This window comes from Haplochromis burtoni, unplaced genomic scaffold, assembly GCF_018398535.1.
Source record: "Haplochromis burtoni strain Fernald_Lab_line unplaced genomic scaffold, NCSU_Asbu1 Contig_181, whole genome shotgun sequence".
Classification (NCBI taxonomy): Eukaryota; Metazoa; Chordata; class Actinopteri; order Cichliformes; family Cichlidae; genus Haplochromis; species Haplochromis burtoni.
This window is the reverse complement of record NW_024582542.1, coordinates 867,823-894,122: the sequence shown is the minus strand read 5'-3', so window position 1 is coordinate 894,122 and position 26,300 is coordinate 867,823. Positions and strand designations below refer to the sequence as shown.

At 40.1% G+C, this 26,300-nt stretch overlaps 1 protein-coding gene across 2 annotated transcripts in view; it reads left to right on the top strand.

Annotated features, from left to right (window-relative positions):
- The window catches only part of LOC102294986 (alpha-1,6-mannosylglycoprotein 6-beta-N-acetylglucosaminyltransferase B), a 117,328-nt gene extending 93,091 nt beyond the window's left edge, over positions 1-24,237 (top strand). Inside the window, exons 9-18 of one of the 2 annotated variants that reach the window (XM_005934444.3) lie at positions 3,849-3,980; positions 10,397-10,530; positions 11,557-11,687; positions 12,961-12,966; positions 16,199-16,357; positions 16,512-16,658; positions 16,945-17,061; positions 20,868-20,942; positions 22,724-23,007; positions 24,023-24,237. In XM_005934444.3, the coding sequence (XP_005934506.1) occupies positions 3,849-3,980; positions 10,397-10,530; positions 11,557-11,687; positions 12,961-12,966; positions 16,199-16,357; positions 16,512-16,658; positions 16,945-17,061; positions 20,868-20,942; positions 22,724-23,007; positions 24,023-24,221 (1,384 nt within the window). In that variant the 3' untranslated portion in view covers positions 24,222-24,237. Of the gene's footprint in view, positions 1-3,848; positions 3,981-10,396; positions 10,531-11,556; positions 11,688-12,300; positions 12,304-12,960; positions 12,967-16,198; positions 16,358-16,511; positions 16,659-16,944; positions 17,062-20,867; positions 20,943-22,723; positions 23,008-24,022 lie in introns of both variants that reach the window. The other variant, XM_005934445.3, reaches the window with a different exon arrangement.
- Positions 24,238-26,300: the final 2,063 nt, after the last annotated feature.

Below are 26,300 nucleotides of genomic sequence, written 5' to 3'. Positions count from 1 at the left end.
TTGGACTCCAGTGAAGCCCTGTATGGCACTGGAATAGTGTCTGGGATCGCTGCCATCCTCTATGTGTGCGGCTGTGTGTGTGGAGGCTCCCATGTGTGTGCATGCAATTTTACCGCTTTAACACTATAGTCCAGTGTAAGAGAGAAGTTAAGTACGAATAGTTGGACTAGTTGCTTAATTACATTTGCACTAACTTGCTGGTCTTTCTTTTAAAAAAAATGTGTCTTTAATAACTGAATTCCCTTTGGGCATCCTGATGTGTGTGAAGGTCCAGACAATGCATATGCTTGACCTCTGAATAGTGTACGTGTAAAGGAGCAGGAGTTGTGATCCCTGTGTGAGCACTTTACATCATGAATACATCTCCTCAATCTCAGCCTGAGGAAGAATCACCACAGTTATAAGAATCTGAATGATGCATTGTGGTTTAGTATTAAATCTGAAAAAATTCAACACTAAACTACAATGCACAGCATTTAGTTTAGAACAACTACACATACAACAACGCGCTGTGGTATTTTAGTTTACTGAACTAATGGCCCAACGTGTATTGCTATTTCACCCCTGAATATTTTTGTCACAAGCCTCACGTTCTCTGTATTAAACACTGTTGCTCCATAAAAAAGCAGTACATTCACATGTACTTGAGTGATATTGAGTTGCACCATACAGTTTATGGCGTTGATAGCGGTGCTGAAAGGGCAAATGTAACGGACACCTGGTTCATCTGAGTTTCAGAAAAATATACCAACCGTTCGGTCAGGTATTCATTGTGGTATCACCAGTGGAAATGTCCTTCAGTGTTTCCTAACAAAAGATATATTTAAAAAATACCATTTCAAGAACAGCTAAATCATTTTCTCTCTTGGCCAATATGCTATGGTTGAACAGCTGCCAAAGGAGAGGGATTAGAGGGAAAGAATAAAAGAAACAGGCTGCTGGGAAATGAGGAGCCAAGGAGCTGATTGTATTCTACCATACTGCTGTTTTCTCAGCTGGTGGATTACAATCCACCCCCCACTGCCCCACCCAACCCCACGTCACCTTATTTTCTGTCTCTTTCCTTTTGCTTGAATTTTATTCATATGAATTTCAGTTGTGTTACTACGGTAATGTACACCCTTTCTCACCTCCCTCATTGTGCACTTTCTCACATATATTATGATATATATAATGTAATAAATGGATGTAAGCTGTTAAACCAAAGTAAGTGGTAATTTTAAAATACAGTTTTTGAAAGTTTGACCTTGTTTGACCTTAAAGAAGAGGTCAGTGGTAAAGAGTAGTGTGATATTTAGAGTCTGCATGTTTCATTCCCTATATGCCTTTATGGTGTCAATGCAAACAATGGAAGTAAGAAACATAGTTTGAAAATAGCTCAGTATACAGTTATTATTACTTTGACCTTCAGATCAAGAGATCATAGAAATCTTTATACAGTACTTTGCATATGTTGACAATTCAAAGCACACTTATGGGTTATAAGGCTTTTTTGATTGTATTCAACCATTAATCATTAAATTGACCCTGAAGATCTTTGTGGATGCAAGTCAAATCTTAATGGATAGTAAACATGACCCCCACCCTACACCCCCTATAAAGCGTGCATGCACACACAAATGATACCAAAAATGTAATCTCCCTAACCAGAAGTGGACAAGTTCAACAACAGCAAAAACAATGGTGGAAAAAAAAAAGAAAAGAAAATGACTATTGAATATTTTGGTACTCAATTAAACAGGAGGAAAAAAAACACAATGAATCCTAGTTAAATAGATCGGAGTTAAACATTGTTCATTGAAGACCATTTTGAAAACTTTAATCACATTCTTTGATCATCAAATCATAACATCGCATGACACTGTATGCACACAGTGTAAAATTAATTTGCAGAATATGGCCAATGTAAGCAGCGCCGGCACCACCGGCCTTCATTCCTTTCAAGTTAACATCCGCACACCTGTGCTGAATATGGTTACATTCAGGTGGTGTTCTGGCGCAGAATACCTGAAAATTATGATTTCCTAGATCAAAATACTGCAGAATGGTGCCACTTCAGCTTTTATCCCTGTGCCCGATTAACAGATGAACAGGCTTATTGGCTCTTTATTCACATATTGGAATGTGACTAAAAAGCCCATTGACGTTTTAGGATATCCTTTGGAAAGAGGTTTGCTCTTTATTGATAAATATTTTGGGATTGATAAATGCCAGGCACCCCAGTTGTATTGCTCATGTGCATGAGTAATACAATTGCTGAACATATGATGGAACCCAGAACACGGTGGCTTTGTAAGGAAGTCGCCATATATTGTTACGTTGTGGTTATTATGGTGTTATTACCATCACTTTTCAGTGGTGAGGTCTATTCTTCTAAAAGAAACTGAATTTCAGTTACAAGAATTTAAATATTTCTCTTTTTTTTATATGAACTTCTTTTCGACATTATTTGACTTTTAAATATCTCCCTACCCCACCTCTATCCTTCTGTAAGTCCCCCAAGCCCCACTTAGACTGCTGCCCCTGTGAATCAGACCCCAGTAAGCAGTGGATGAATCAATGGATGGATGAATAATGTGATTCTCATTTGCAAAATGAAAGACTAAACACTTCCAACCCTTTCCAATACTGTATGAAACAGCCACATGCTGCATTCTCTGCTTTACTGTCTTTTAATTCAGTCACTGCATCAAGCTTCTTTATCTGTATGTTTTCACCCTCCTCTGATTTTAGTTAGCAGCTGCCAGCAAAGCTCCTGAAAGCCATGCTTTGCAACAGTATAAAATTACCCTTTGGATAAGTACTGTAGCCAGAGAGACTCCGATGTAAAACTAGCACAGCAAGATGAAATTCACTGGGGGTACAAATTGTATTACAGCCTCCATTAGCTTTCGGCCTCATCTGTCACAGAAGTAAGACCTAAGTTAGAGCAAGCAGACCATTCACAGGTCAAATATCCAATAGTAGGTCTGTTGGCACAGTAGCAGAGAGGTTCTAAGTCAATCAATGAGTTGAAACAGAGTCAAACAAGGATGGAAAACAAGTCACACTACAGTGAACAGCAAAAAAACCCATCTTTTCTCCTTTGGTTTGTGCTGTGTGTGCTCCTGCTTGTGCCTGTGCTTGTGCCTTGAAGGTCGTCTTGTAATTGAAATAGACTTTTTGGAACTAGTAGGAGTGTATGTATCAACAGACAGACATGCTGACGTTTGGATTTCACCACAGCAATCATTGTTCATGCACACATAAGTGCTTATTGTATAGCATAACCTGGCATTCTCAACACAATCTCAACACATCATCACCATTGACCATCTGTTGTTATTGCTGATGGTGCTTCTGTGGACAGTTCAGCCAGGTCATTACAGATTCAGCTTTTCATCCTATTTGTTTTGAATTATGCTTTGCCAAAAAAACAAAAAACATCCCAGTGCCCACTTGCATAATTTTGATTGAACCCAGCATCACCTGTAATGTACTATCTGATCAATAAACACACCTTTAAATTCAGCTTTCATCGAAGATTTGTTTTTGCGTTACTCCGGGGAATTAGATTGTGAACTCTGATAAGAGAATGTCTTTCCCGGACAAGCATAGACATGGTTCTGCAGTCATCATTGTAGTCACCCAGCTTTTGTCCATTTTAAAACTATCTTCGCCTTACACTTTTTATTGTATAACGAAAGCAAAGTGAAATGGTTTTGTGTGAGTTAATAATGAATGCATGAATCCAAGCTTAAGTTCAACCCCTGCGCTCTTGGGGAAGTTTTTTAGTGTAAATCTCATGTCTTGGCTGTCTGTCATTTTTTCTGCTTGTATAAAGTGAGTATTTTGTGTTTGTGTTGCAGGTTCCTCGGCGTGCCCCCAGGCAGAGGCAGTTGCCCACTCACTGGTCCATTGCCCTTTGACCTCATCTACACAGACTACCATGGCCTGCAGCAGATGAAGCAACACATGGGGCTCTCACTCAAGAAACACAAGTTAGTCGATCTGCATTGTTGTGTGTGTGTGTGCGTTGTGCCTTTGAGATTGAGTATCTTCGCTTTTCATTGTTTTATATATGTGTTGCTTTATCTGTGTGTAGTGGAGTGTGTGCGTGCCTGTCTGTGAGTTTAATGGCTGTGTTTATAGATTAATCATTGCTGGTAATAAGGTATACATGTCTTACTGCAAGTCATTTGGCCTGTTAAAATCACACAGTTGCAGATACACAGGGATGCACACTAACACCCACATACACACTTAAAACACGCTTGCTGTCCCTGTAATCACGCATCCCCTTCCAGGTAGAACAGGCTCAAAGTGCACAAAATGTCAAACACATTAGAGTTTGTATGTTGCTGTGCAGTCGAATGCACAACATGCATACTCACAAGCCGGCACCAGCATCACCTGTAATGCTCCATTACCCTGCACATCAGCAATAATGAAAAGCACATGTAGTACAGTAGTAGAGGTGCATGTAAAATTGAAAGCTTGTCATTGGCATACGTGTACTAATTACCCCACAGAAACATAAAAATCTGTTCATCCGAGCACCGATTTCCAGTCAAAGCCTGTTTCAGCAGCTTATTATTACTGTTTGAATGCACTCAGAGACTCGCTGAGTGGTTAAGAGGTGATTAAACATGAAAAGAAGAAGAGAGAGGAAGAGGGGTTATTTTTGAGCTGTTAAAGAATTGTGCTAATGGCTTTTGGCATTGTTACAAACATTCAACAACTTGGAAAACTAGGCCATGACAGTTATGAGACCGTGGCAACAAAACATAAAGAAATGCCCAAAACAGGAATTTAAAGTACCACAGTGCATTTGAAAAAACAAAACAAAAGAAGAAGAAGAAAAGAAACTTAGCTACACATTCCTGCAGAGCACAGCAATATGAAGCCACATTATCTTCAGAGGACTTTCATGTTGTTGCCTCAGAAACAAGCAAGACTGAAAGTCTAACTTTTGCCTTGTCCTCTCCAGCTCCTTAAAAACAGCTTGCAGTCACTACCCTCTGTCCCACTATCATTTTTTCTGGTCCACTAAACTGGCATTTGTCTGACCCCTGCATGTGATAACGGCAATTGACATTTTGCTTTCCTTGTTTTGGCTTCCAGCATAAAGAAGCAGCAAAGAAAGATAAAAGATGGAGAGGGCATGTGTGAGTAGGAGGCCAACTGAAAGTGAAACAGTAGGAGACGAGAGTAAGGACGAGATAAAACTGCGATGGTGCGCAGATGGAGCACGGAACGGAGAGAGAAAGATACCACAAAACGGAGGAGTAGAAGTTACCTGCAGTCAACCTGGCACCACATATAAAGGGCCGCTCCATGTATTTTTAAAATCCAATTATGGGTGAGAGAAATGGATTAGTGGTGGGCCGGGGAGCCATTTTCCCTGCACACAACCTTTTTTCGTCTCTCCCGCTCTCTCACCATTTGTCTCCCTTCTCGTGAGTTGTCTCGTACACACAAAACCCCGCATTTCCACCCGACAGACAGTCAGCACCTAATTGCTTGCTGAGGTCAGCAGTTCTTCACTTCGTCATTACTGTGTGGAGTCTTGATTTCTGCCTCCACTAACAGGATGTGGCTTTTAGTGTTTGTAGGAGACAGTCTTTTGTGTGCCCAGGAGGCTGCGGTGAAAGAATTATCCGAATGTTCCAGCAATACAGGCACAGAAGCAGGAACATCTATCTTCACTTTCACGAAAGGATACACTTTAGTGATTTAAAATGTATGAAGAGGAGTGAACAGAGGATATTAAGTCCCACATGGATCCATATTAACACACAGCTCCCAAGAATGCAATCACATTTGCATTCAGGTAAATGATATCTAGCATATGCCATTAATTAATACTGCTGTAAAGCCAGAGAGCTGAGCTTAGTGGATCAGTGCTTCATGCTTAATATTAACCCAGCAGTCCCCAGAGGTGCAGGATAGGTCAATAACACCTACCTCCCACCCCCTTTTCTAACTCCGTCCTGATCTCTCCGCCCCGCTCTCGCTCTCTCCCACTCTCTATCTCGTTCTATCTCTCTCACCTTGTCTGGTCTAGTTGAGTCTCTTGCACTGAAAGGAATCATTAATCAAGTGCTCTGTGCTTTGGGACCCTTCAACTCCCTTTAATTACTTTTGTTATATGTTCCCACCAACATCCACAGTCATTAATTATGCCCGAACAAGACGGTGCTGTCCAGTCTGGCGTGCTGTTTGGAGTCACGCGTACTCCTGTGTGCGAACTCGCGCACATTCGAGGGTATATCAGTGCACATGTGCCGTTAAAGATGGTGAAAGTTGATAAAGGTAATATCCAAACCATCTCATCTGATAATAGGACCAGCATCATTGATTTCCTCTGCATGATGAATTCACTGCTTTGACGGAGCAAGATCGGAGCAGATATCAAGGGCGAGGCCTGCAACAAAACACAAATAACAAAGTATTGTTGCTAAAACTGAAGGAAACCACCAGTACGTGTGTGTGTGCGTGTTATACAGCGCAGTTAGCATGTCGATGAGGAGGTATTGCTAAAATCCCTGCACTTTTTAGAGAGCCCTTTTGTAAATGCTAATACAGGCAGAAAGAGCAATTAGGTAGCACATAATCAGTAGGATTACTATCTTTGCTGAGGTGCAAGAAAATTTCTATCACTATTCATTTATACAAATCTCCTTAAAAGGCAGTGATGGGCAACTGTCAGTGCTGTAGTTTCAGTTATAATAGGGGTGGGCAGTATTTGTGCCGAATGCATACATACATAATACTGTAGATGAAGTCAACAGTTGTGATTTTTTGTCTGAAAAGTGTAGTAGATTTACCAAGTAAATGACTGTTCAAAGATTTCATCAAATTTCAGAATTGTTGTAATCAGAACAAGAAAAAAACATAGCAATTATATCTAAAATCAATAAGTTGTGTTTTAGACACGTCATTCTGTTTTATTAAGATTTTATCTCGACAGCTCAACACAACAAAGGAAACGACTGGGATGGAGAAAGTAGGCAGAGGCTTCTGGGTTGATTGCGGTAAATGGGTGGAATTAGTGAATAACTCTGCAGCTCACTGGTTTTAGAGAGATGCATTTAAGCAATATTTTGTAGTTTGTATTTCTCACTGTTGATTGTTGGTGTACTGAGGTTGGTCAGTGAGTGACCAACTGTGTGCTGGTCACCAGCTGGGTAACAAATCTCTCCTTCTCTGTTTGAAAAATCTGTGGACGAGTGTAACTGAGCCCAATCTTAACCTAAGAAGTGCAACCGAACACAAGAAGGAGAATGATTATCGCAGGGTTACACAGGACACAGAAACGGTTTCTTAGGTACTTTGCAATGAGTAGTTCATCTTGGGTAACAGCTGACCTCTAACAACTAGTTGCATTCACAGAGCTGTGGAGAGCCCCCGTTGCAGTCTGATGCTTTTTCACTATTACACCTTGCATGAGCAGGAGGCATGTGGTGAGCAGCATGTGAGGTCTAAGCTTTAGCAGGGAAAATGGCACTGTGATTACACGAACAAAGCACAGATGTAGTCATCGTTTTATTTTAAAAAATTTTTTAAAAAAGACAGAGCATCTTGAGGTAGCTCATTACATCTGCGACACAGCAACATATTTTCAGAGCAACTCGGAGAACATGTTGTTTTCCTAATTACTATTGTATCGCATCAGTCTGGTGATTTAATTCAGATTATTATGGGTTTGAGTATATCCATATTTCAAACATAAAAATGAGTCACTCAGTAGAACGTGTTGCTCTTGAATTAATGCTTGCACTATTCATTATTAAATGTTGGTGGTGTTGTCCACTGATGCCCAGTTTCTTATAATCCCACATCACATTTACATCACAAGACTGCAGGTGACAGTGAACCATGCTGCCATATTCGCCTCACCCCAGACGACTGGCGAGTCTCGCTGAGCAACCGTTTAACCCAGATTAGCCCGGTGCTCTGATCTCCCAATAGATATTCAGCTCAGCTACTCCTACGCTTATCCCCTCTTCTTCCACTTTTTCCCCCCCTTTGGGACCTCTTATCTGGTGGCAGAAACATTTTCACCATTTCAGAGTGGTCGATATGTGATGCCGCAGGTTGGAGTGAGGGATGCAGGAAGACGGGGTAGAGACGAGTGAAAGCAACATTCGTTATTAATAATTCATTATCAGCTTTCGGATATACTTACAAATAGAAGCACAACAGTTTCTGCAAAATTTCATCCTCAGAACTTTGAATGAACAACGTGCCGCTGCTTGTCGTTTCTGGTTTATTTATTTGTTTTCTCGCTGATACGTTACTCTCCAGGTTACTTTGTCACTTTATTGGTTGGCCTCTTGGATGCTGCAGGAGCTGGCAGAAATATCTGAGAATTGTCAAACACGATTGGGGTGTCACCTTGTCTGTAAAAAGAATAAAATGCCCAGAGGGGAATATTTTTCATGCTGTCAATACTGAAGCTTCAAAAATTGTGTAAATGCAAAAAAAAGGAAAGAAAAAAGCGAAAGAGACATCTAGGTATTCTACCAAAACACAGTTGCAGGAAGTCAGATTCTAAGCTTTAAAGCCTGCATTTCTAACTTATTTGTTTAACACATTTATGTAAGTGCATTGCACAAAAAAAATTGTTAACAATAGCTGAATTTCTTGCAAAATGAGGCAATAATCTAAACGAATGTAGAAAACATGAGATTTTATCCAGTTGGTGTTCAAAAGCTATCAGGCTATGGTGAAGGCTTTCCAGACAGCAAATAAGTGGTTTTTTAACACGCTATTTACACCAATGTTCAACACATACCCATCATGGGAGAGCCAGAGAAACCAATTTCTGCACTGTAAACAGCTTAAGTAGAAAAAAAAAACCTAACCTCTAACATAAAACGTGAACGGTTTGCTTCACTGCTGCGTCGGAGAGCATCTGCCTGTCAAGGGGCTGCTAAGATGTGAAAGGCAATGGCCAAATGAAAGGAGCTGGCAGGCTGGGTTTTACTGCAAACACAAACTTGTTGCAGTTTCTGAAAAGCAAATAAGATCACAAAGCTGAACCAAAGCTGAAATAAAATCGTAATGCACAAATGCTGGCATCTGAAAATCATTACATGTGTACGGCTACAAGAAGAGTCACGTGTCTGGAAATAGTTTAGCTTTTTTTTTTTTTTAACTGATGTAATATTTGCCTTCTAATTGCTCTCCAGATGCAGAATGTTTTTATTACCCCATATCTGTCTCTTTTACACACTCAGACACGCGGTTATCTGCCAGGAAAGACTCAGAGCTGAGGAAGTGGACTCTGCTCCTTTAGCTCTCTCTAATCCCCCCTGAGTCCACATACTGGCCAGATTTAACACAGTCGCAAACAAGGGCACAGTGAGCTCTGCGTCTGCGTGCGCGTCTGTCTGTGGTGAATGATTCTGTTATGAACCTCAGTTATGCTTCACTGCTTTGCCACGAAGCATCCACCTGGAAACTCTATCAGCAGCTCATCGCACCTCCGACCTCTAAAAATTGTTTTTTTGTCATTTTTATGTCAAACTTGCCACACTGCTGGTTGCTTATGTTATTTTGGTTATTTATCTGCATCTCCAGTGGCAGCTTCTTGTTGTTCTCCTTTCACTTTTGAGAAACCTGATGGCCTTGTACTCTAATGTGGCATTCCACCTGAATGACCTGCTGCACAAATGCATTTAAATATATAATTGTGCATGTATTGAACATGAAGTATGGTTTATAGAACCCTTTAGAATTGGGTTAATATATTTTATATTTTTTTAGTTAGACGCTGCAATTAGTGCCTCCAGTGGTGTAACTGTTACCACATTTACTTGGCAAGTGAAAGGTTGCTGGTTTGATTCCAGCTGGAGATGCAAATCCCCTTTTGGGTTGCATCACAAAGGGCATCTGGTGTAAAAACTACTAAATCAAACATGTGACACTACCCACTCTGCTGACCCCTTGTGGCAAGCAAGCAGCCGAAAGTAGCTTTAGCTAGGCAATCCAGGTGATTTCGTGTGTAAACTTTTGATTGCTCATCTATGGCTGTCAGCTAGTGCCAGTAAGACTTTTGCCAAAGATGGAAAACCAGAAAGACTTGTGACGTATTCACCAACAAACTTCAGTCTGGATACTACAAATGATCCAGAGCGCACTCTTATTAGACGTCACCAAGATCAGACAAGAAATCGTCCTGCTATCCTGCTTCACATTAGAAAACGTTATGTTACAAATTAAATAATGGTTAAAGCAAATTCAGAAATTTACTGACTTGAAATGACAAAGAGGCACATTTTAACAGCCGCCAACAACTCATGGACCATTTGAAGTAAAATATACTGACATTTTAATTATTTTTTGTGGGGTTTTTTTAATAATGTAGTACAGGATTACACATGAACTGAGTCTGTCATTTTCTTTGCAGGTGTCATATTCGAGTGATTGACACCTTTGGCACGGAGCCTGCTTATAATCACGAGGAGTATGCAACTCTGCATGGCTACCGGACCAACTGGGGCTACTGGAACCTCAATGCAAGGCAGTACATGACTATGTTCCGTATGTACTATATTATTATTATTATTATTATTATTATTGTTAACTTTTATATCATATGTAGAATACACCATCAGCTTGAGAATTGGTGTTTTTGTACCTCCAGCTTGCATGCATACATGCACAGACACACATTCAAAGGCCTGTCATTAGTTGACATTCATTCTAAATATAATAAAATGACTCCATTTCAGTGTTTTCACTTTTCTGACAGGTCTGACTGCTTGTTCATTTTAATTTGGAGCAATGTGTTTAACACGGCTATTTTCAGCAACAGCAGCTTCTAGCATCCCTTCAAGTTGTTTCGGAGCGTTATCTCCAGTTTTTCCGGTTCTCTTATATGCTACACAATATGTCTGATCTGCTTTTTCAAAGCTCTCCTTGCCGCCTGTCTCGTCACTTTCTGACTGAAACACTGAGAATCAGCTCTGTTCTGCTTCCACAGTTCAACTCTCTGCAGTGTCGTACCTGTTTAGCTACAGCTGGCACTCGGCTGTAAGATCATTGTCATTATATCATCAATATGTGGCCCACTGTGGACGGCCACGTTTCACACTGTCCAAAGCTATAATGACAGATTCAACCTCTAGCAACGCTTGTGAGAGAGCAGCATTACTGGCCAATTATTAGAGTTCTTCAGTGCATAAAAATGTGCTGTGCTAAAAAAAAAGATTTTATAAGAGCTCGTAGCTTTGGAACCGTGGATTGAACATGGGTGGTTGTGATCATCAGAAATACCTGAACTCACAGCGAGTACTTAAAAAATATTACATATATTCCCATACTAAACAGCTCAGACAATTACCATTAACAGCAGCTGGCTTTATGACAATCGCTATTAATAATGCTTAGAGAGTCCATACACATGCTGACTAAACCCTTCAAAAGTACTTTTTCCTGTCTCGTTCACTTACTTACTAACTTTCTTCCTATCTCTCTTTTTCTCTTTGTCTTTTGTTTTCTCTCCATCTACTAATATCCTACCTTTCTGTGCTGCTCACACATACTCACACACACAAATACATTCAGCTCACACACCAGACAACTCATTCATGGGCTTTGTTTCGGAGGAGCTGAATGAGACGGAGAAGAGGAGCATCCAACAGAACAAAGTCAACAACATGGCTGTAGTGTATGGGAAAGAAGCCAGCATGTGGAAGGTACAGACAACAATTTACCCACACAGATGGCAGTCAGTCAGTGTAACTCTGTTTTAGTGAATTCTGTGTGTAGTGGTAACCGCTAATGACTCCATGGAAGAAGACGAGTAATTATTTGGAGGCCTAGTTTTTATAATAATAAAATAACATGTAATACTGTTAGAATTATCAGTAGATATAATGTATCCAAGCATATTCTCGTAGGTACATACATACATGTTTACACCTGTACAATACACTTAATAAGCTCATAAACATCTCATATTGTATACACCAAGAGTAAAATGAGGATCATTCATTTTTCATAGATTAACTCCATACATTGTGCACTAAAGAGAAAAAAACAAAATGAAATCAGGTGTAAGTAACCTTTAGCTTTACAGCACTACTTCTCTTATACAGTAGGTGTTGTTTCTACAAATTTTTCATGGTACTTTTATAGCAGATGGGTTGTTCTCAGCATCTTGGAGAACTGTTTTTGTGGAGTAAGGCTTCCTCCGTTGATTGTATGTCTCTTTGCAGTCTCAGACTGCGTGCTTTAGTTAGTTTGTTTTTTACATCATTGCTCAAAGGATGCATAACATCTGTTGGAGACTTCTGTTAGCCACTCAAGCTTGTTCTTCATGGTTGTAGTTGTGTATTTTGCGTTCATACTCACATTGCAGAAACAAAATGTGAGGCTGCCAGAGATACTGCAGTGCACAATAGTTGCATTGTATATGCAGAAAGATTGTCACTACAGCCCAGTTGTCTTTCAGCCTGCATGTATGCAGACACAATCTTTAAACCAAGTACGCTAAACCATCGACTGAAATGTTAACAGAAGAAAGGCACCAAGCTGCTTGCATCATTAGTTTGCTTCATAGGGCTCTTTATACACAACTGTATAGCTTCAATTTACAGGCAATTTTCCTCTCCAAAACTGTCTGCTTGTTCATATGCTCAATGTAGCTGAGAAAAAGTTGTCTGCATTTTTAAAAGGATTTTTAAAACATTGTTTGCTGCCATTTCTTTCTACTGTCTGCCCACACAAGTCCCCAGATTAGTTTATGGTTGTTGGCTGTGAGAGAGATGGGCTTAAAGGCAGTTATGAATGCACAGTCTGCAACAGTTTGATGAGGAAGGAAGTAAATGTAACACATAGCTGTTTCTACCAATTATTGCAGCCTTGTTTGGCTACAATTCTGCCTCAATTTACTTTACTCTCTTTGTCTTTGTGTCACTCTTTTTTTTCCCTTGTGGGGGACCTTGTCACCGGATGGGTGTTCATTAGCTTCAGGTAAGAATGTGTTACTTTTACCAATTTATATTCATCTCACATCCTACACTTATGCAGGAGAGTGAAAAAAAAGGAGAGTAATGTTGCATTGTTTCCATGTCTAGGAATAGACAAACTTTGTTAAGATGCATACAACATGAGAGACAGGTGCGACTCCTGACCGGTCATGCTGCTGCATATCATTTCTCTGCTGGTTAGCTTGGTGCATCCATCATTCATTGTGGTACTGGAGAGGAAGGGGATGCTAATTTTGGCTCTCGAAAAATTGGTTTAAAACATATTGTACTTGTACGGCGCAGCTTCCCACCCCGTGGAGAACAACAGAATGCTGAACAAGGCAAAACAGTCTTGCTGCAACTTTAAACCTCAATACAATTAAAGCTAATGAGTTTGAAAATTCACCCCCTGTATAGTTGTCATGGAGTTTGGAAACTACAGTTAAGGTTATGTAAGATAACATTAAATAGTTCTAAAAATTTGGTTTAATTTTACATGAAGAGATTGAAGATACTATGGAAATACTTAAGTTAAGGAACCAAAAGAGATGAATAATAAAATACTGACTTTACAATTCCATCAGCATACAGGTAACTGTTTAAATACATGGTGCTGTATATGAAAAAAAATGTGTATGAAAGTACTATAAACAAAAAACATATGTCTTTCTGTCATGCTGTGCGCACAGAAATCAACATTATATATACACACAAACTTCTTTTTTTTAATCTTTATAAAACCAAATTAGCTAAGGGACAAAAAAACCAGCACAACAGATATTTATTAGCATTCCTAATCCATTCCCTGCTGAGACGGTTAGCTTGTACATACATAGTCACAAAGCGAGAGCGCAGGTTATGGAATCTGCACTCTTTCACATCTGTGTTTCTCTTGCTAATTCATTGTCGTTGTCTGCTGCACTTAGCGCTTGAGCTAATCTCCTAATTGGCTGGGAAAATCCTCACAGAGGAAGCTATCGATTACTACAGCCTCCAATTATGGCTCTGTGTGCGCGGGAGGGGGGCCACAGCAGAGGGATAATGTAAGCTGCTTAACGCCAGGCGGTCAATACTCTAGTCGGGGTTATGCACCGTTCACATGATTAAATTTTGGTTGTTAACTGATGCTAGCTGTTTTTTCTCCCAGTCGTCCTGCTGAACCTTGACTGCCCTTCTGGCTGTCTCACCCTCAGCATGTAATGTATTTATTATTAGATTAAAAAAGGAGAGAAGTATGTACAAGTAAGTGTAAGTAAGTGAATAAGGACAATCAATGCTTTATCCTGCTTAAAACCAAGCCTCAGCGCAGCAAAATAAATACCTGCCTGCCAGATGTTTCTCCACAGAGTTTACTGACATTTTATTTTATTTTTATTAAGAATTGTTCATTTCTTTTCTTTTTTTTTTCTTTTTTTTCTTTGTTTTATTTTGTTTTGCAAATCAAAATTCATCTTTCTCACATCAAGCTCGATATTAATTAAAGGTGAAGAAAACTTCACAGCAGGTAATAGGATGAGTGGAGTGCAGAACTCAAAAATTATTCCTGGTTAAAAAGAAGGCAATTTTCCTCTACATGTTAATATTCGGTGTGTATATTGGTGCATTTTTCATAGGTGAAAGTAAGAATTCAACCAAATGAAACTAACGGCCCTGTGTTTGTTTCACTGAGTAAAAAAGGACTAGACTGCACCTTTTAACCCCTGTAGAAAAAGTAGGAAATCAAAGAGCCCATAAGAGCTACTGGGACACGCCCACCTGGCAACAAAAACAGTACTGTGGTCTTTGTCCTTCATCCATCCTTTGAACGTTTTTCAGTTTAATTTAGCCAAAATGCTGCATAGTTGTTGTGCTATCGGATGGCTCATTTAAACTGTAGAAATGATTTACCTGACATTGGAAAAATATTCGCACAGCTTTACACTTATGATACAATATTAGTGTGACAGACAGAAGTTTTCTAGCCCTACACTGTAAAAGTCACCAAAACGCACTATATAGCACTTACTTTTGCTTTAACAATGAACTATTTCTTGTTCTTCAGCTTTCACACAGTGGCATTATTCACCCATCCAGATCGAAAATACATGTAGCTGTTTGTACTCTTAAAGCGTTCATCCTGGCATCAGTGTAAGGTAAGGGATTCGGTACAAGATATACGTAGATGTCACCGAGCTGCCTGGGCAAAATATGGATCACAAATTTTACCTCCTATCTTCTTTTTCCTCCATTGATGGATGATCCAAGTAGTCTTGGCTCAAGACAGATGGAAAAAAAGCAACACTTTCCAACACTGTCCTGCAGTACTGCAGACTGTCTACTATTGTCCATAATGTTTTGCCCACCAGGGTAGTGAGTCGGTCAGGTGACTGAAAAGCACGGATAGTGATTAGAAGAACCAATAATGTGAGCATAATCTATTTCCATATGCTTTATAAAATGACATATGAATAAGCTTCCCGTAGCTCACGCAAATTCACACAGATAAGTTAGAAGACGTGAAAATATTCAGCACACTGTAGTGGAGCAAGTTCTTTAAAGAGGACCTATGATGCTCATTTCTACCTTCATATTTGTACTCTTGGATTCTTGGCCTTGGTGCAGCCACTTTATCCACTGTGTGAAACAAGCCTTTTTGGGATGGGGGGACATTTTTGCTTTCATTGGATAGTTAAGCACTGTAGATTTGACAGAAATGTTGAGAGCTGGGAAAGACTCTAACCAAAGGCCTGTAGGTTTGACTGAAACCTGGGCTGCTGCATTTCACTTATGTGGCATATGGTCACCTGCTCAACCAGTGAGCTAAACTGGTACCTGAAAGCCTTTTTAGCTCCCTTTGCAGTCCCTCCTTCAATCCAGCTTTCTTCTGGGGCTTCTGTGTTTACAGCCAGGGCTGTGCGCCTTAGTTATTTGGAACAGATGCACTGACCGACATCATACAGAGCCAAGATTAGAGAAAAAACTGCCTGAAATGGAGCATTTAAAGAAGTCTGAAGCCTGAGCTTTTGTCTTTGAAAGATTACTAGTACGGATTTTGACCTCATTATATCAAACTTCAGCTAAATTTAATATGACAGTCCCACACTCTAACTATATATTTATTATTATAAGAAAAAAGATAGGTCACCATTTTTAAAAAAAATATTTATGGTGTTCTTCCTATTACACACTCTTTCTTCTATACGACCCATCTATGTGTCATCGCAGTTCATCAGTCTCACCAAACCATCTTCTTCCAGCAGGGTAAAGAGAGTTTCCTCCAGATTCTCCATAAATACATGGAAGTCCACGGCACAGTCTACTATGAGACCCAGAGACCTCCAGAGGTCCCAGCCTTTGTGAAGAACCACGGCCTGCTGCCCCAGCACGAGCTGCAGCAATTATTGCGGAAGGCCAAGGCATGAACTTTGTGGTTATTGTCACCACTGTTTAATGGACAGAGTGTTTACAAACTTTTCTTCTGCTTTTCTAACTTCTAAACTAAATTCTTCTGCTTTTAAATTACACAATCACTAAATTGCATCCCTGATTTATCTTTTTTTTTTCTCCTAGCTCTTCATTGGTTTTGGTTTCCCATACGAGGGCCCGGCCCCTCTTGAAGCTATAGCCAATGGTTGCATTTTCCTCCAGCCCAAGTTCAACCCACCCCACAGCTCACTAAATCACGAGTTTTTCCGAGGCAAGCCCACATCTAGAGAGGTAGGTTCATAATTTGTATATCTTCCCACAATCAGTCATGCTGCCAACAGATTCATTAAAGCAGTGGCTCAAACATTCGATCCAGACTGCATTTTTGCCACACTAATGGACACAGTATAACTATTTTTATGTGTCTTTGTACAAAATAATAATTGACAGTATTGATTTGATAAAGACAAACTGATTTTTCTGCAGCTAAGTGTTGTCTTTGTGGAGAGATGTTATTTATTTGCAAAATATTTATTTATAGAGCTGTCACTGTGTACACTGCATTTGTTTTCTATAGGTATTCTCCCAGCACCCGTACGCGGAGCAGTACATTGGCCGACCTCACGTCATGACAGTGGACTACAACAACTCTGTGGAGTTTGACTCTGCTATCAAGGAAATCATGAGGACCAAGGTGCTCACATATAACAGTGCTTTAAAAAAGAATTCATAAAGACAAAAGACATAACCATTTATCCTGTTATGTCCACTAATTAGTTACACTGAGTTAAATTATGCATTGCTGTGTATAAATGAGGTTAACCGTGACTGGGTGCTCTTTCACTCATATCAGCTCTCTTCATGCTGAAAGAGGGACATCTCTGGTGTTTCTTTCTGTTTTAACAAACATGTTTTCATAGACATGCCAAGAATAGCTACATGTACTTATCCACCTATTGCTTTTGTGCCTTTGTGGCCAGGAAAATTGCAGCTGGTTTGTGCCTTGTTTGGCTCTTGTAATATAACGTTTCATTTTTGTATAGCGTTCAATGATAACTCTTAGAGTTACAGATAGCACGGTTTGTTCTATTCTGTTTTCCCTTGAAGCTGTGATAAAATACAAGTACTGGACCTGCTCTTGTTGCTGTGAGCCTAATAACAGTTTTTTAAACTTTGATGAAACAGCACAATAATTTTACTGTGGTCAAGTCCTCCAGTGGGAGTTTGCCGTCTGTAGGTAGCAGAGTTATACTGCAGAGTGCTGAACTTTTCAATTCGGTGAATGTGATATAGATTAAGGATGCTAGCTTCCGAGAGAGGGAGCAGGGTTAATTAAAGAGTCAGCCAGGTACACTGAATCTTTTTAGAAAGCATTGAAATTGGGTGCAATGTTGAAAAAAATGAATTATATGAGCAGAAAAATTGAAAGATGGAGAGTACACTGACCAAGCATCTGCACAGTCACAAAATCTTTATAAAACAGAAATCCAATATGCCAAGCAGGCATATTTTCTACTCTAAAATACAGGGGTAGACCTTTTATATCTGAAACTAAATAATGTTTATTGAAGTTCAAAACTGCAGATGCATTTTACACTCGGAGAGGTGAAGCTGTGATTCACTAGTTTTCACGCAGATTCGAATTTCTAGAGAATTGACCATCCTAACCATTTTGGCATCCCAAAAACTGACCTCTTGAATTTATAAATGGTCATTTTGTTCTGCATACGCTAAGGTATATTTAAATGTATTGTCAAATCTGATGGAAATCTGATGGATCTGGATACATTTATGGCTGAGGTATAACGCTTTTGGCATTTAACATAGGTGTGAACACACATCATCCCACAAGACATGCAACATATTTTACATATGGAATATGAGTCACAGTAACACAAGGCATCGGTCTATAGGGAAGCAGGAAACATGGAGACAGCTGTCTGCATGATCCTTTAAACATGCTGTAGCAGTCTGCCCTTTGCAGATTAGAGATGGTATGTAGGGAGATTAGGCAAAAGCTGATATATGTAGTGTTAGCTCTGTGTGTGTGTTTGTCAGTGTGTGTGTGAGTGTGAGAGAGGCTGTTCTCATCTTTTCGTCTGCGTAGTCAGACAAGCTACAGTTCAGCAACACTGGCTTAGTGTGCCTTCTCCATCTGCACTGACAAACCACGGAGAAAGCGCTGATGGACCACTTCACCCTTCACTGGAGGCACAATGCCCCGAGCAAACTCACACATACCCATACAACATATACACACACCACCCCCAGCACCCAAACAAACACATAAACACAACTCATACACTGAAATTGGAAAGATGCGACGTATCAGTACACACAGCCTCACCTGCACATTACAGCCATTAAATTCAAGGCACACGCAGGCATACACAAACCGTGTGTGAGGCAGAGGCTCATGTTCAGTCATGCAAGACAAAGCAATCTCTGGCCGACAAGTCCTCATGTTCAAATAAAACCCTTTTCCATCTCTTTCTTTCGTTCTTTCTTTCTTTCTTTTCTTATTCCCTGTTCCATGTCTTATGGGAATTGGCGTTTTAAATGTGGTTTTTTAACATTCACATGAAGTAGTCTTAATAGGGTGGGCAAAAGTCAAGGTCACTCTGACCATATAACAAAATTTTGGCCATACTTGTTATGATAAAATGATGATATGATGCCTGATCATTATTCAATGCCAAACTCAGAAACAGAAGTAGGTTGATTGTGACAGGTCTGCGTAGGTTCTCAGGCATCTAGTTCATGGTAGTCTTAATGGCTTGAAATAAAGGCAACTGGATTAATTTGGGGTCATGAAGGTGTTAGATGATACTACCCTAGTATCACCCAACTACTACTCATACTATTATTGGGATGTTTCCAAGGGGACAGCCCCACTACAGGTTAAATATCTGGCACTCCCCATTAGTTTTCAGAGCTGAAAAAATCCTCTTGGACAAGAGGTGAAATGCCTTCATAAACCAAAAAGAAGACCAGTTCCCTTCATTTCAAGTGATTACTTCCATCGTCGCAATATTTCACATTTGTCCAAATCTGAATAAAGGATCCAACTTCTCCAACTTTACTGATTGGTGGAGGTATACAACCACAAAGGGGTGATTGTCAAAACTGCTAAAAAAAAAACAATAACACAGCTTTCTGGACTCTAGTTGGTTAGAAGGTTTTGTTAAACACATATTTTAAAAGAATTTGGAGATAGGATGATTTATGAGACCAACAACAACACCCAAGAAAATCATATAGATCTTCTCAGTTAGCGAACCATGCAAATGGGATTTTCATTCTATTTGATTTCTGAGTGAAGTCTACATCAGCCAAGGATAAGAGAAAGGACTTAAAGAAGAGAAGGTCACAAGTCTAAACTACACAAATGTGATAAAAATAAAAAATAGAGCAAAACAGTGCTAAATGCCTTCATACACCTGAAACCTTTGCTTCCACCCGCTGCCAGTGTTGCCAGCACCTTTTCAAAAAGCTCCACTCAAAGCCGCACCTGTGAATGCGAACGTGGCCTGGGTCACTATGCCTGGTTAAGCAAAGGCGAATGAGAACGCTGTTAGAAAAAGGACACGTCCATTGATTGTTTTTGCAGGACGCTTGTGTGCCTGTCCTTGTTCAAATGTTTGCTTTCTGCTCCTGCTTATAAAGTAGATTAGCATAAGGCTTTGATCAGATTGCAGTGTGTAGCTTTTTAAATTGCACCATCCCTGCATGTTTGCTTCTCAGTGGTTTTCACTTGAAATGGGCCAAGTCTGATTTCACAGATGGTTGAACATTAGACTGCTTTGATTTCACATAGGAAATGCAATTTAGTGAGTCATGTATCATTTACAAAGGCAGGTCTTTGCATTAGGTCATAAAGACAATCCACTTCGATCTCTGCAAAGCTTGGTGTTTGCAGTTAGAAATACAAAAATGTGTTTTCATTTGGTTGGAGTGTGTAACAGGATCATTTTAGTTCATATAAAACCCGAACTTGTGTCTTTGTACAGTGTGGCTGTTGAATATCAGCAGTCTAGCACTTTATGAAATCTGCTAAATTCATTTTTTATTAATCCCAGCACTGCAGTTGCAACTATTTCGTATTCATCGGCTTTTGTGTCAGACAGTCTGTTAACAAGTATTGAACATGTTGGTATTAGCAAGAGACACAAAAGATATATGGTGTTTCCAGCTCATCTCTAATTAGAGCAATCAAAAGTGTGCTTTAGTTATAGAACCAGCACATCAAAGGAGGAGATGATCTATTGGTATGCAAATAAAGCCTAATGATTTTCCAAGCAGTGACATACTGTGATTAGGCCTCGCAGAAACCTGACAATAGAAACATTCGTCAGCTCAAATTACCAAGGAGAAGAGACAATTCATTGCAATTACTGAGAACAATGATGCGGAAGGAAAACGAAAAGTACACTTTACTGCGAGTAAAATGTGGCAATAATAACGTGGTGATGATTGTGTGTTTTCATGTGTGATTCTCAGGTCGAGCCTTATCTGCCTTATGAATACACCTGCGAGGGCATGCTCGAGAGAGTGCATGCATACATACAGCATCAGGTGAGTGTCGCTACAAATGTCTACAGTTCAATGTCTGCACATATGCGCTTCGCCTATACTCTCCTTTTCTTTTGTCTTCAGTCAGCTCTTGCTCTCATTTATATACCTTCTTTTTTGAAGCTTTCAGAACCCTTACACTGCTTAATATTTCACGCCTGTGTGCATTCAGCACCTAGGACGTCGTGTATCTAGGACTGTGTGTGTGTGCGTGTGAGATTATGTACCCCATGTATGTGGGCATGCGATTAATCGACATGCTAACTCTCATTAGGAGCCACATATCTGCCCTCCGGCTTTAAAGCAGAAGGTCTCCTGACACTAATGAGGAGGGATGAGTAAGGAAAAAGAACACAAGTGTGGGAATAATGATGATGAAGGACTAGGATAAAAGCACTTTTTTATAGCCCCCCACAAGATGTTAGACAAACCACAGAAGCTCTCTCAGTGACTTTTATTCACCCCTGACTTGCAGCTTGTTTTGGACCCAGAAAGCTGTTGAAAGACTAACAGGAGAACATTAAATTACATTTCTGTTCAAATTGGATTTTCTAAAGGAACCGCTTCCTGCAGCTGGTTTGCAGTAGCATAGCATAGCCTTTGCCTTGTGATTCGAGTCTCCCTGTGTGTTTCTGAATGTCACCGTGGCCAGATGTGATCCTGAAGAGATCTACTTTAACAGGAACTACCACAAGTTTTTATTTTTGCTCGGCAGGTGTTTCTGTCTTCCTGTCGGGACAGATTTTGTCAGGGTGATAGCTTGAACGCTGTGCTGCAGTCACACAAATTTAAATGTGTGTAGCTGAGCTGCAAATGAAGGCAGAGTTCAAAGATGGATGGGGTCTGAGTACTTCATGAATACTCATTTGTCAGAACATCACCTTGTTACAGGCTTCAGTAACACTTTCAGCTGGCGTTATCCCACCCTTGACACTCTCTAATGTTTCACTTAGTATAATGTAGAAAACAAAGCCTTTGGCAATAGTAATACTCTGATCTGGAGCAGCGTCATGATTTTGTCACATTTTCCACATGTTACAGGTTTTATCATATTTTTATATTTATGATTTTTTTCAAAACACCTTTTTTAAATGTAAAATTGCCATTTGCATTTAACTATAACTCTACATGCTTGGATCACTGTGCTTATTGTTGTTAAACTTACGTTAATCAGAAACAACCATATTTTGATTTGGAGCAACTTCCCAAGCCACAACTGCACATGTGCTTTAAAATTAGAAATAACATTTGAGTGAATATCTTTTAACATCTTTCTCTCCATCGGTATAAAATATTAATGTGTCTTCTGAGAAGCAGAACTCTGCATTAGCATGTGCTCTGTGCATGTTCTCCTCAAGTCTGTTTGCTTTCATTTTACCAGCATAACTGCAGATAACTACAGTGAGTGTGTGTTGCACTTGACAAATGCACATGCTTGGATGCCTTAAGGCACAGAATTGAGTGACCTACACTCAGTACTTAAGGCATCTTGTGTAGGACTGAAGCTGTTGCTGCTGTTCTCCTGAGAAGCAGCTGGTTCTATGCTCTTGTTGTCGACACATTTTCGAGTACAGCCGTTAGGTAAAAGCAGCTTGTATGAAAGTTTCTTACATCATTGGATATAGCCTGTAACTGTGATAGTGGAGCAGCGCCTTATAACTTACCTGGTGCCACTTTACTTTACTGTAAAGGCAATAACTCATTCAGGTTTATTTAGTCTGGTAATATTTTACAGTTCTACAATTATTTGATTTTAAAAATTATTGTATTTATTTCACCTCCAGGATTTCTGTGCCCCAGAGCCTCCCTTCATTCCAGCCAACCTCTCCAGAAAGGGGTCTGCTGGTGGCAGCAGGATGATGGGACCTCTGTTTGTGCCCCTGCCCAACACTACAGCTCTTGGCTGGGCATCCAATGTGACAGCTCCCTCTGCCTGGCCTCCTCTCAGCTCCCTCAGGCTGCTTGTATCTCAAGAGGGCCAGTCTTGTGTGGACGCCTGCCAGTCAGCTGGTTTCATCTGTGAACCCGCTCACTTTCGCTTCATCAACAACAAGGAGGCTCTGCGCAGGTAGGTCAGCCGAGAGTACAAACTGCCTGCTAGCGAGGCTTTAATTAAGTGTTTAGTCCCAACTATCAAGCTTTGCTCATCAAACACTCCACTCCTACAACTTACCAAGCAACACCTCATCACACGTTGTCAGCGTTACCTGAGGAGTACCATCTGTGGTAGAAACACTGTCATGTCTAAATTAAATTAAAAGGAGAATTTGAAACAACCAAGCAATCTTTGTGTACATCACACAAATTTAAACAAAGACGAGTGATCTAAAAGACTCCATGCAATAATATCTGTAGCTGTGGTTTTGAAGGATGGTGGTTCTGATTGCAGGCTGTGAAACCACTGAACCAGCCAAAATGAAAAAAGGTTCTATTGTACAAGTTTTAACATAACAAATTGGATTTTTGGAAATGATTAAGAGTTCAAAGCGTTCTATTTAAACTGAAGATTGACGCTAAGTACAGTTTAGGCCGTCTCTGACCTTAGTATGACTGATATTTATTTAGTTTACTGTACCAGCCCATGGCTGCTGATCCAGAAACTTCACTTTCAGACATCTCCTTTTCTCAAGCTCCAAGACAGAAATCCTGTCAGCAGTTGAGCCTCTCCTTCGAGCATTTCCCACCTGACTGCTTTCAGCCTTAACTCATTTTCTCTGCTCTTACTTCATCCTTCGAGTATTTTTCTGTTTCTGTTGTTTTTCTATCTGTCTTGGTTTACAGTGCCTCTCCTCTTTGTTTCTCTTTCTCTTTTCATGCTGATGTCTCATACCTGCTCCATAGTTTTTTCCATCTTCCCCGAAGCTTATTCACTTGAGTTCCTCCCGTTCGTTCGTCTGTGATTAAAGTGGTGAACTCGTTTCCATTCCTTGTTTCTGCTCCCCGTTTATTTTCAGGTTAATGCCAGTTCCACTTTCCTGTTACATGTCTGAGATGAAACTGTGAATTTTATTATTCGTCTTTTCTTCTTGATAAATCTCAGTGATCTCTTTTTTTAGATTTCTGCTGCTCTTTTCACTCCTCAGGTTGGACGTACAGTGTGAAGTTGTAGACTCTGAGATTAACCACATCTTGCCAGCCTTCTCGGTGGTGCGGCAGGAGTGTGGCCTTCAGAGGGAACCGCTACTCTTCAGCTGTGCAGGACACTCCCCTAAATACAGACGTCTTTGCCCCTGCAGGGACTTCCGCCATGGGCAGGTGGCGCTGTGCAGAGACTGTCTATAATGACAGAACACGTGAAGGACAGACAGAAAAGACATGGACAAAGAGAAAAAGAAGAAAGTGTAGAGCTGGGACATATCACCTGGTGTTGCAGAGAGCCAGCCTCTCTCGAAAAGTAAATGTAGGCTCGTGACGAAGAAGCATGCATGGATTTAAAGAGTTTACACCGGAACTGAGCCTGGGTTGTATCAGAGGATATTTGATGACTGTAGTTGTTATAACAGATGTTATACTGCAACAGACTGGAGACACTTTGGCTACACTGAACACATAACATGTGGACCGTTCAAGAAGCAGATGTGCCATGAAATGCATCTTTTACTGGCTACACCTGCAGCTCACCTGCAGCAGAGTGACTCACAGGCAAAGCAAGCAAAACACTGAGCTTTCATTCTTGGGATTGTGTTGCCTTCATTTTTTAGCACAGTGCTGTGAAACTTACAGCTTTTCACAGTTTCTGTGATATGAGTAATTAACATCCACAGACTACACGCGCCCCTTTTAAGGTATAAGTAAACAAACGCCAGCTGGTCCTGGCAAAAGAAGTTATAACCAGTAGTTTCATTTAAATAAAAAAAAAACAGTGTATGACTCTCTTCTGTGCTAAAGGACCGCACGCATCAACCTTAATAATTATAAATAGAGCACTTGCCTATTTTTGCAAATGCAGAGCAGATCTCTGCAGAGCACACGCAGCACTTAAATGTTGTTCTAACACCTCGGGAGGCAATTTACATTAATTAGAAAGGTTTAAGTGGCACAGGAGGTGCTCTGCGAATGGTTCACATATGTTACATGTTCAAAGTACCCACAACCTTTTTAAAATAGCATTCGAGTGGTTCCAAGTGTCCAGAGACTGGGTTAACGCTCACAAAGCTGAAAGACTTTCACAAAAACGTACAGGATAATAGTTTCTGCAAGATGCTGACTGATGATATTATACACAACATTTCATTTTTTTGGAATTGTATTCCACCAAAATAAGGGGTTTCAGTTGAAAAATATACCCTTTAAAAGCATGTGACTGCAGAGTATTGGGACTACACTGTCATTCCATGACAAAGTCTTCAAATATCTTGGCTTGGAGAAGGCAACCTCAGGTCAATATTCAATCTCCTCTCTGCACATGGACAAAGGATGATGGACAACCAGGTTATCTCCCCAGCTTTTTCTCCCCTCCTCCTGTGATGGACAGAATAATTTATCAGACTGAAACCCAAGTCTGAGGTAACATCACTCAATGCAATCATCTCTGGTCAGAAAACGAAAGAGGAGAAGAGAGGACAAAGATAAAGGGCACAAGATTATTTTTCAATAAATAAGCTTTTAGAGCCTTCAGCTGGATTTTTAAAAAGTCCTCCGGGCTTTTGTGATGGAAAAATCAGAAAATAAAAAAAAAAGAATGGATCAAAATGCTAATGTGGGTTTTGTATTGTGTCTGGTCTTTACTTAGGTTCTTCCTACCTTTATTATGCTCCAGGGTTGCTCCTCATCCCATCTGTTAAAATCATCCCAGCGTTCACATTCATCCAGATTTCCATCTATTCATCCACCTCCAGGGAGAGACGTGATCTTTTTCGCATAAAGCTGACAGCCAAAACAGTTCAGAGGAGTCTATAAGAAGTGAGGTAGCACACTACAGAGGGGGGAGCAGGAAGTCGCATTAAAGAATCAAACTTCAGTGTGGACATCTGACTGGAGGATCTGATTTTGTCAATCTGATTTTTTACTGTGTACTGTGAATTGCGAAGATTTGAGCTCTGACAAATAACAGCACACAGTTGATACAAGGTATGGTATCTACGTAGGCCACAAAGACAGACTCATTAACAAATGTCAGTAATTAAACTTTCTCCTGATTCTGTGAGTTAGGGCTTGATGCTACAGATGACGCTAGAATTTTTCAGTATGGTAGGTGGTTATCTTAGAAAAGTGTGCATCCTTGAATGCACCCTCTGCATAACCACTCACAGTAGCTCCTGTTTAGTAATTTGCAACATTTTAAAAGGACATGCAAAAAAAATTTCTTGTTTTGTAGCTTTTGTATCGTACATTATCAAACGTCTGACTAAAGGGGGGGGG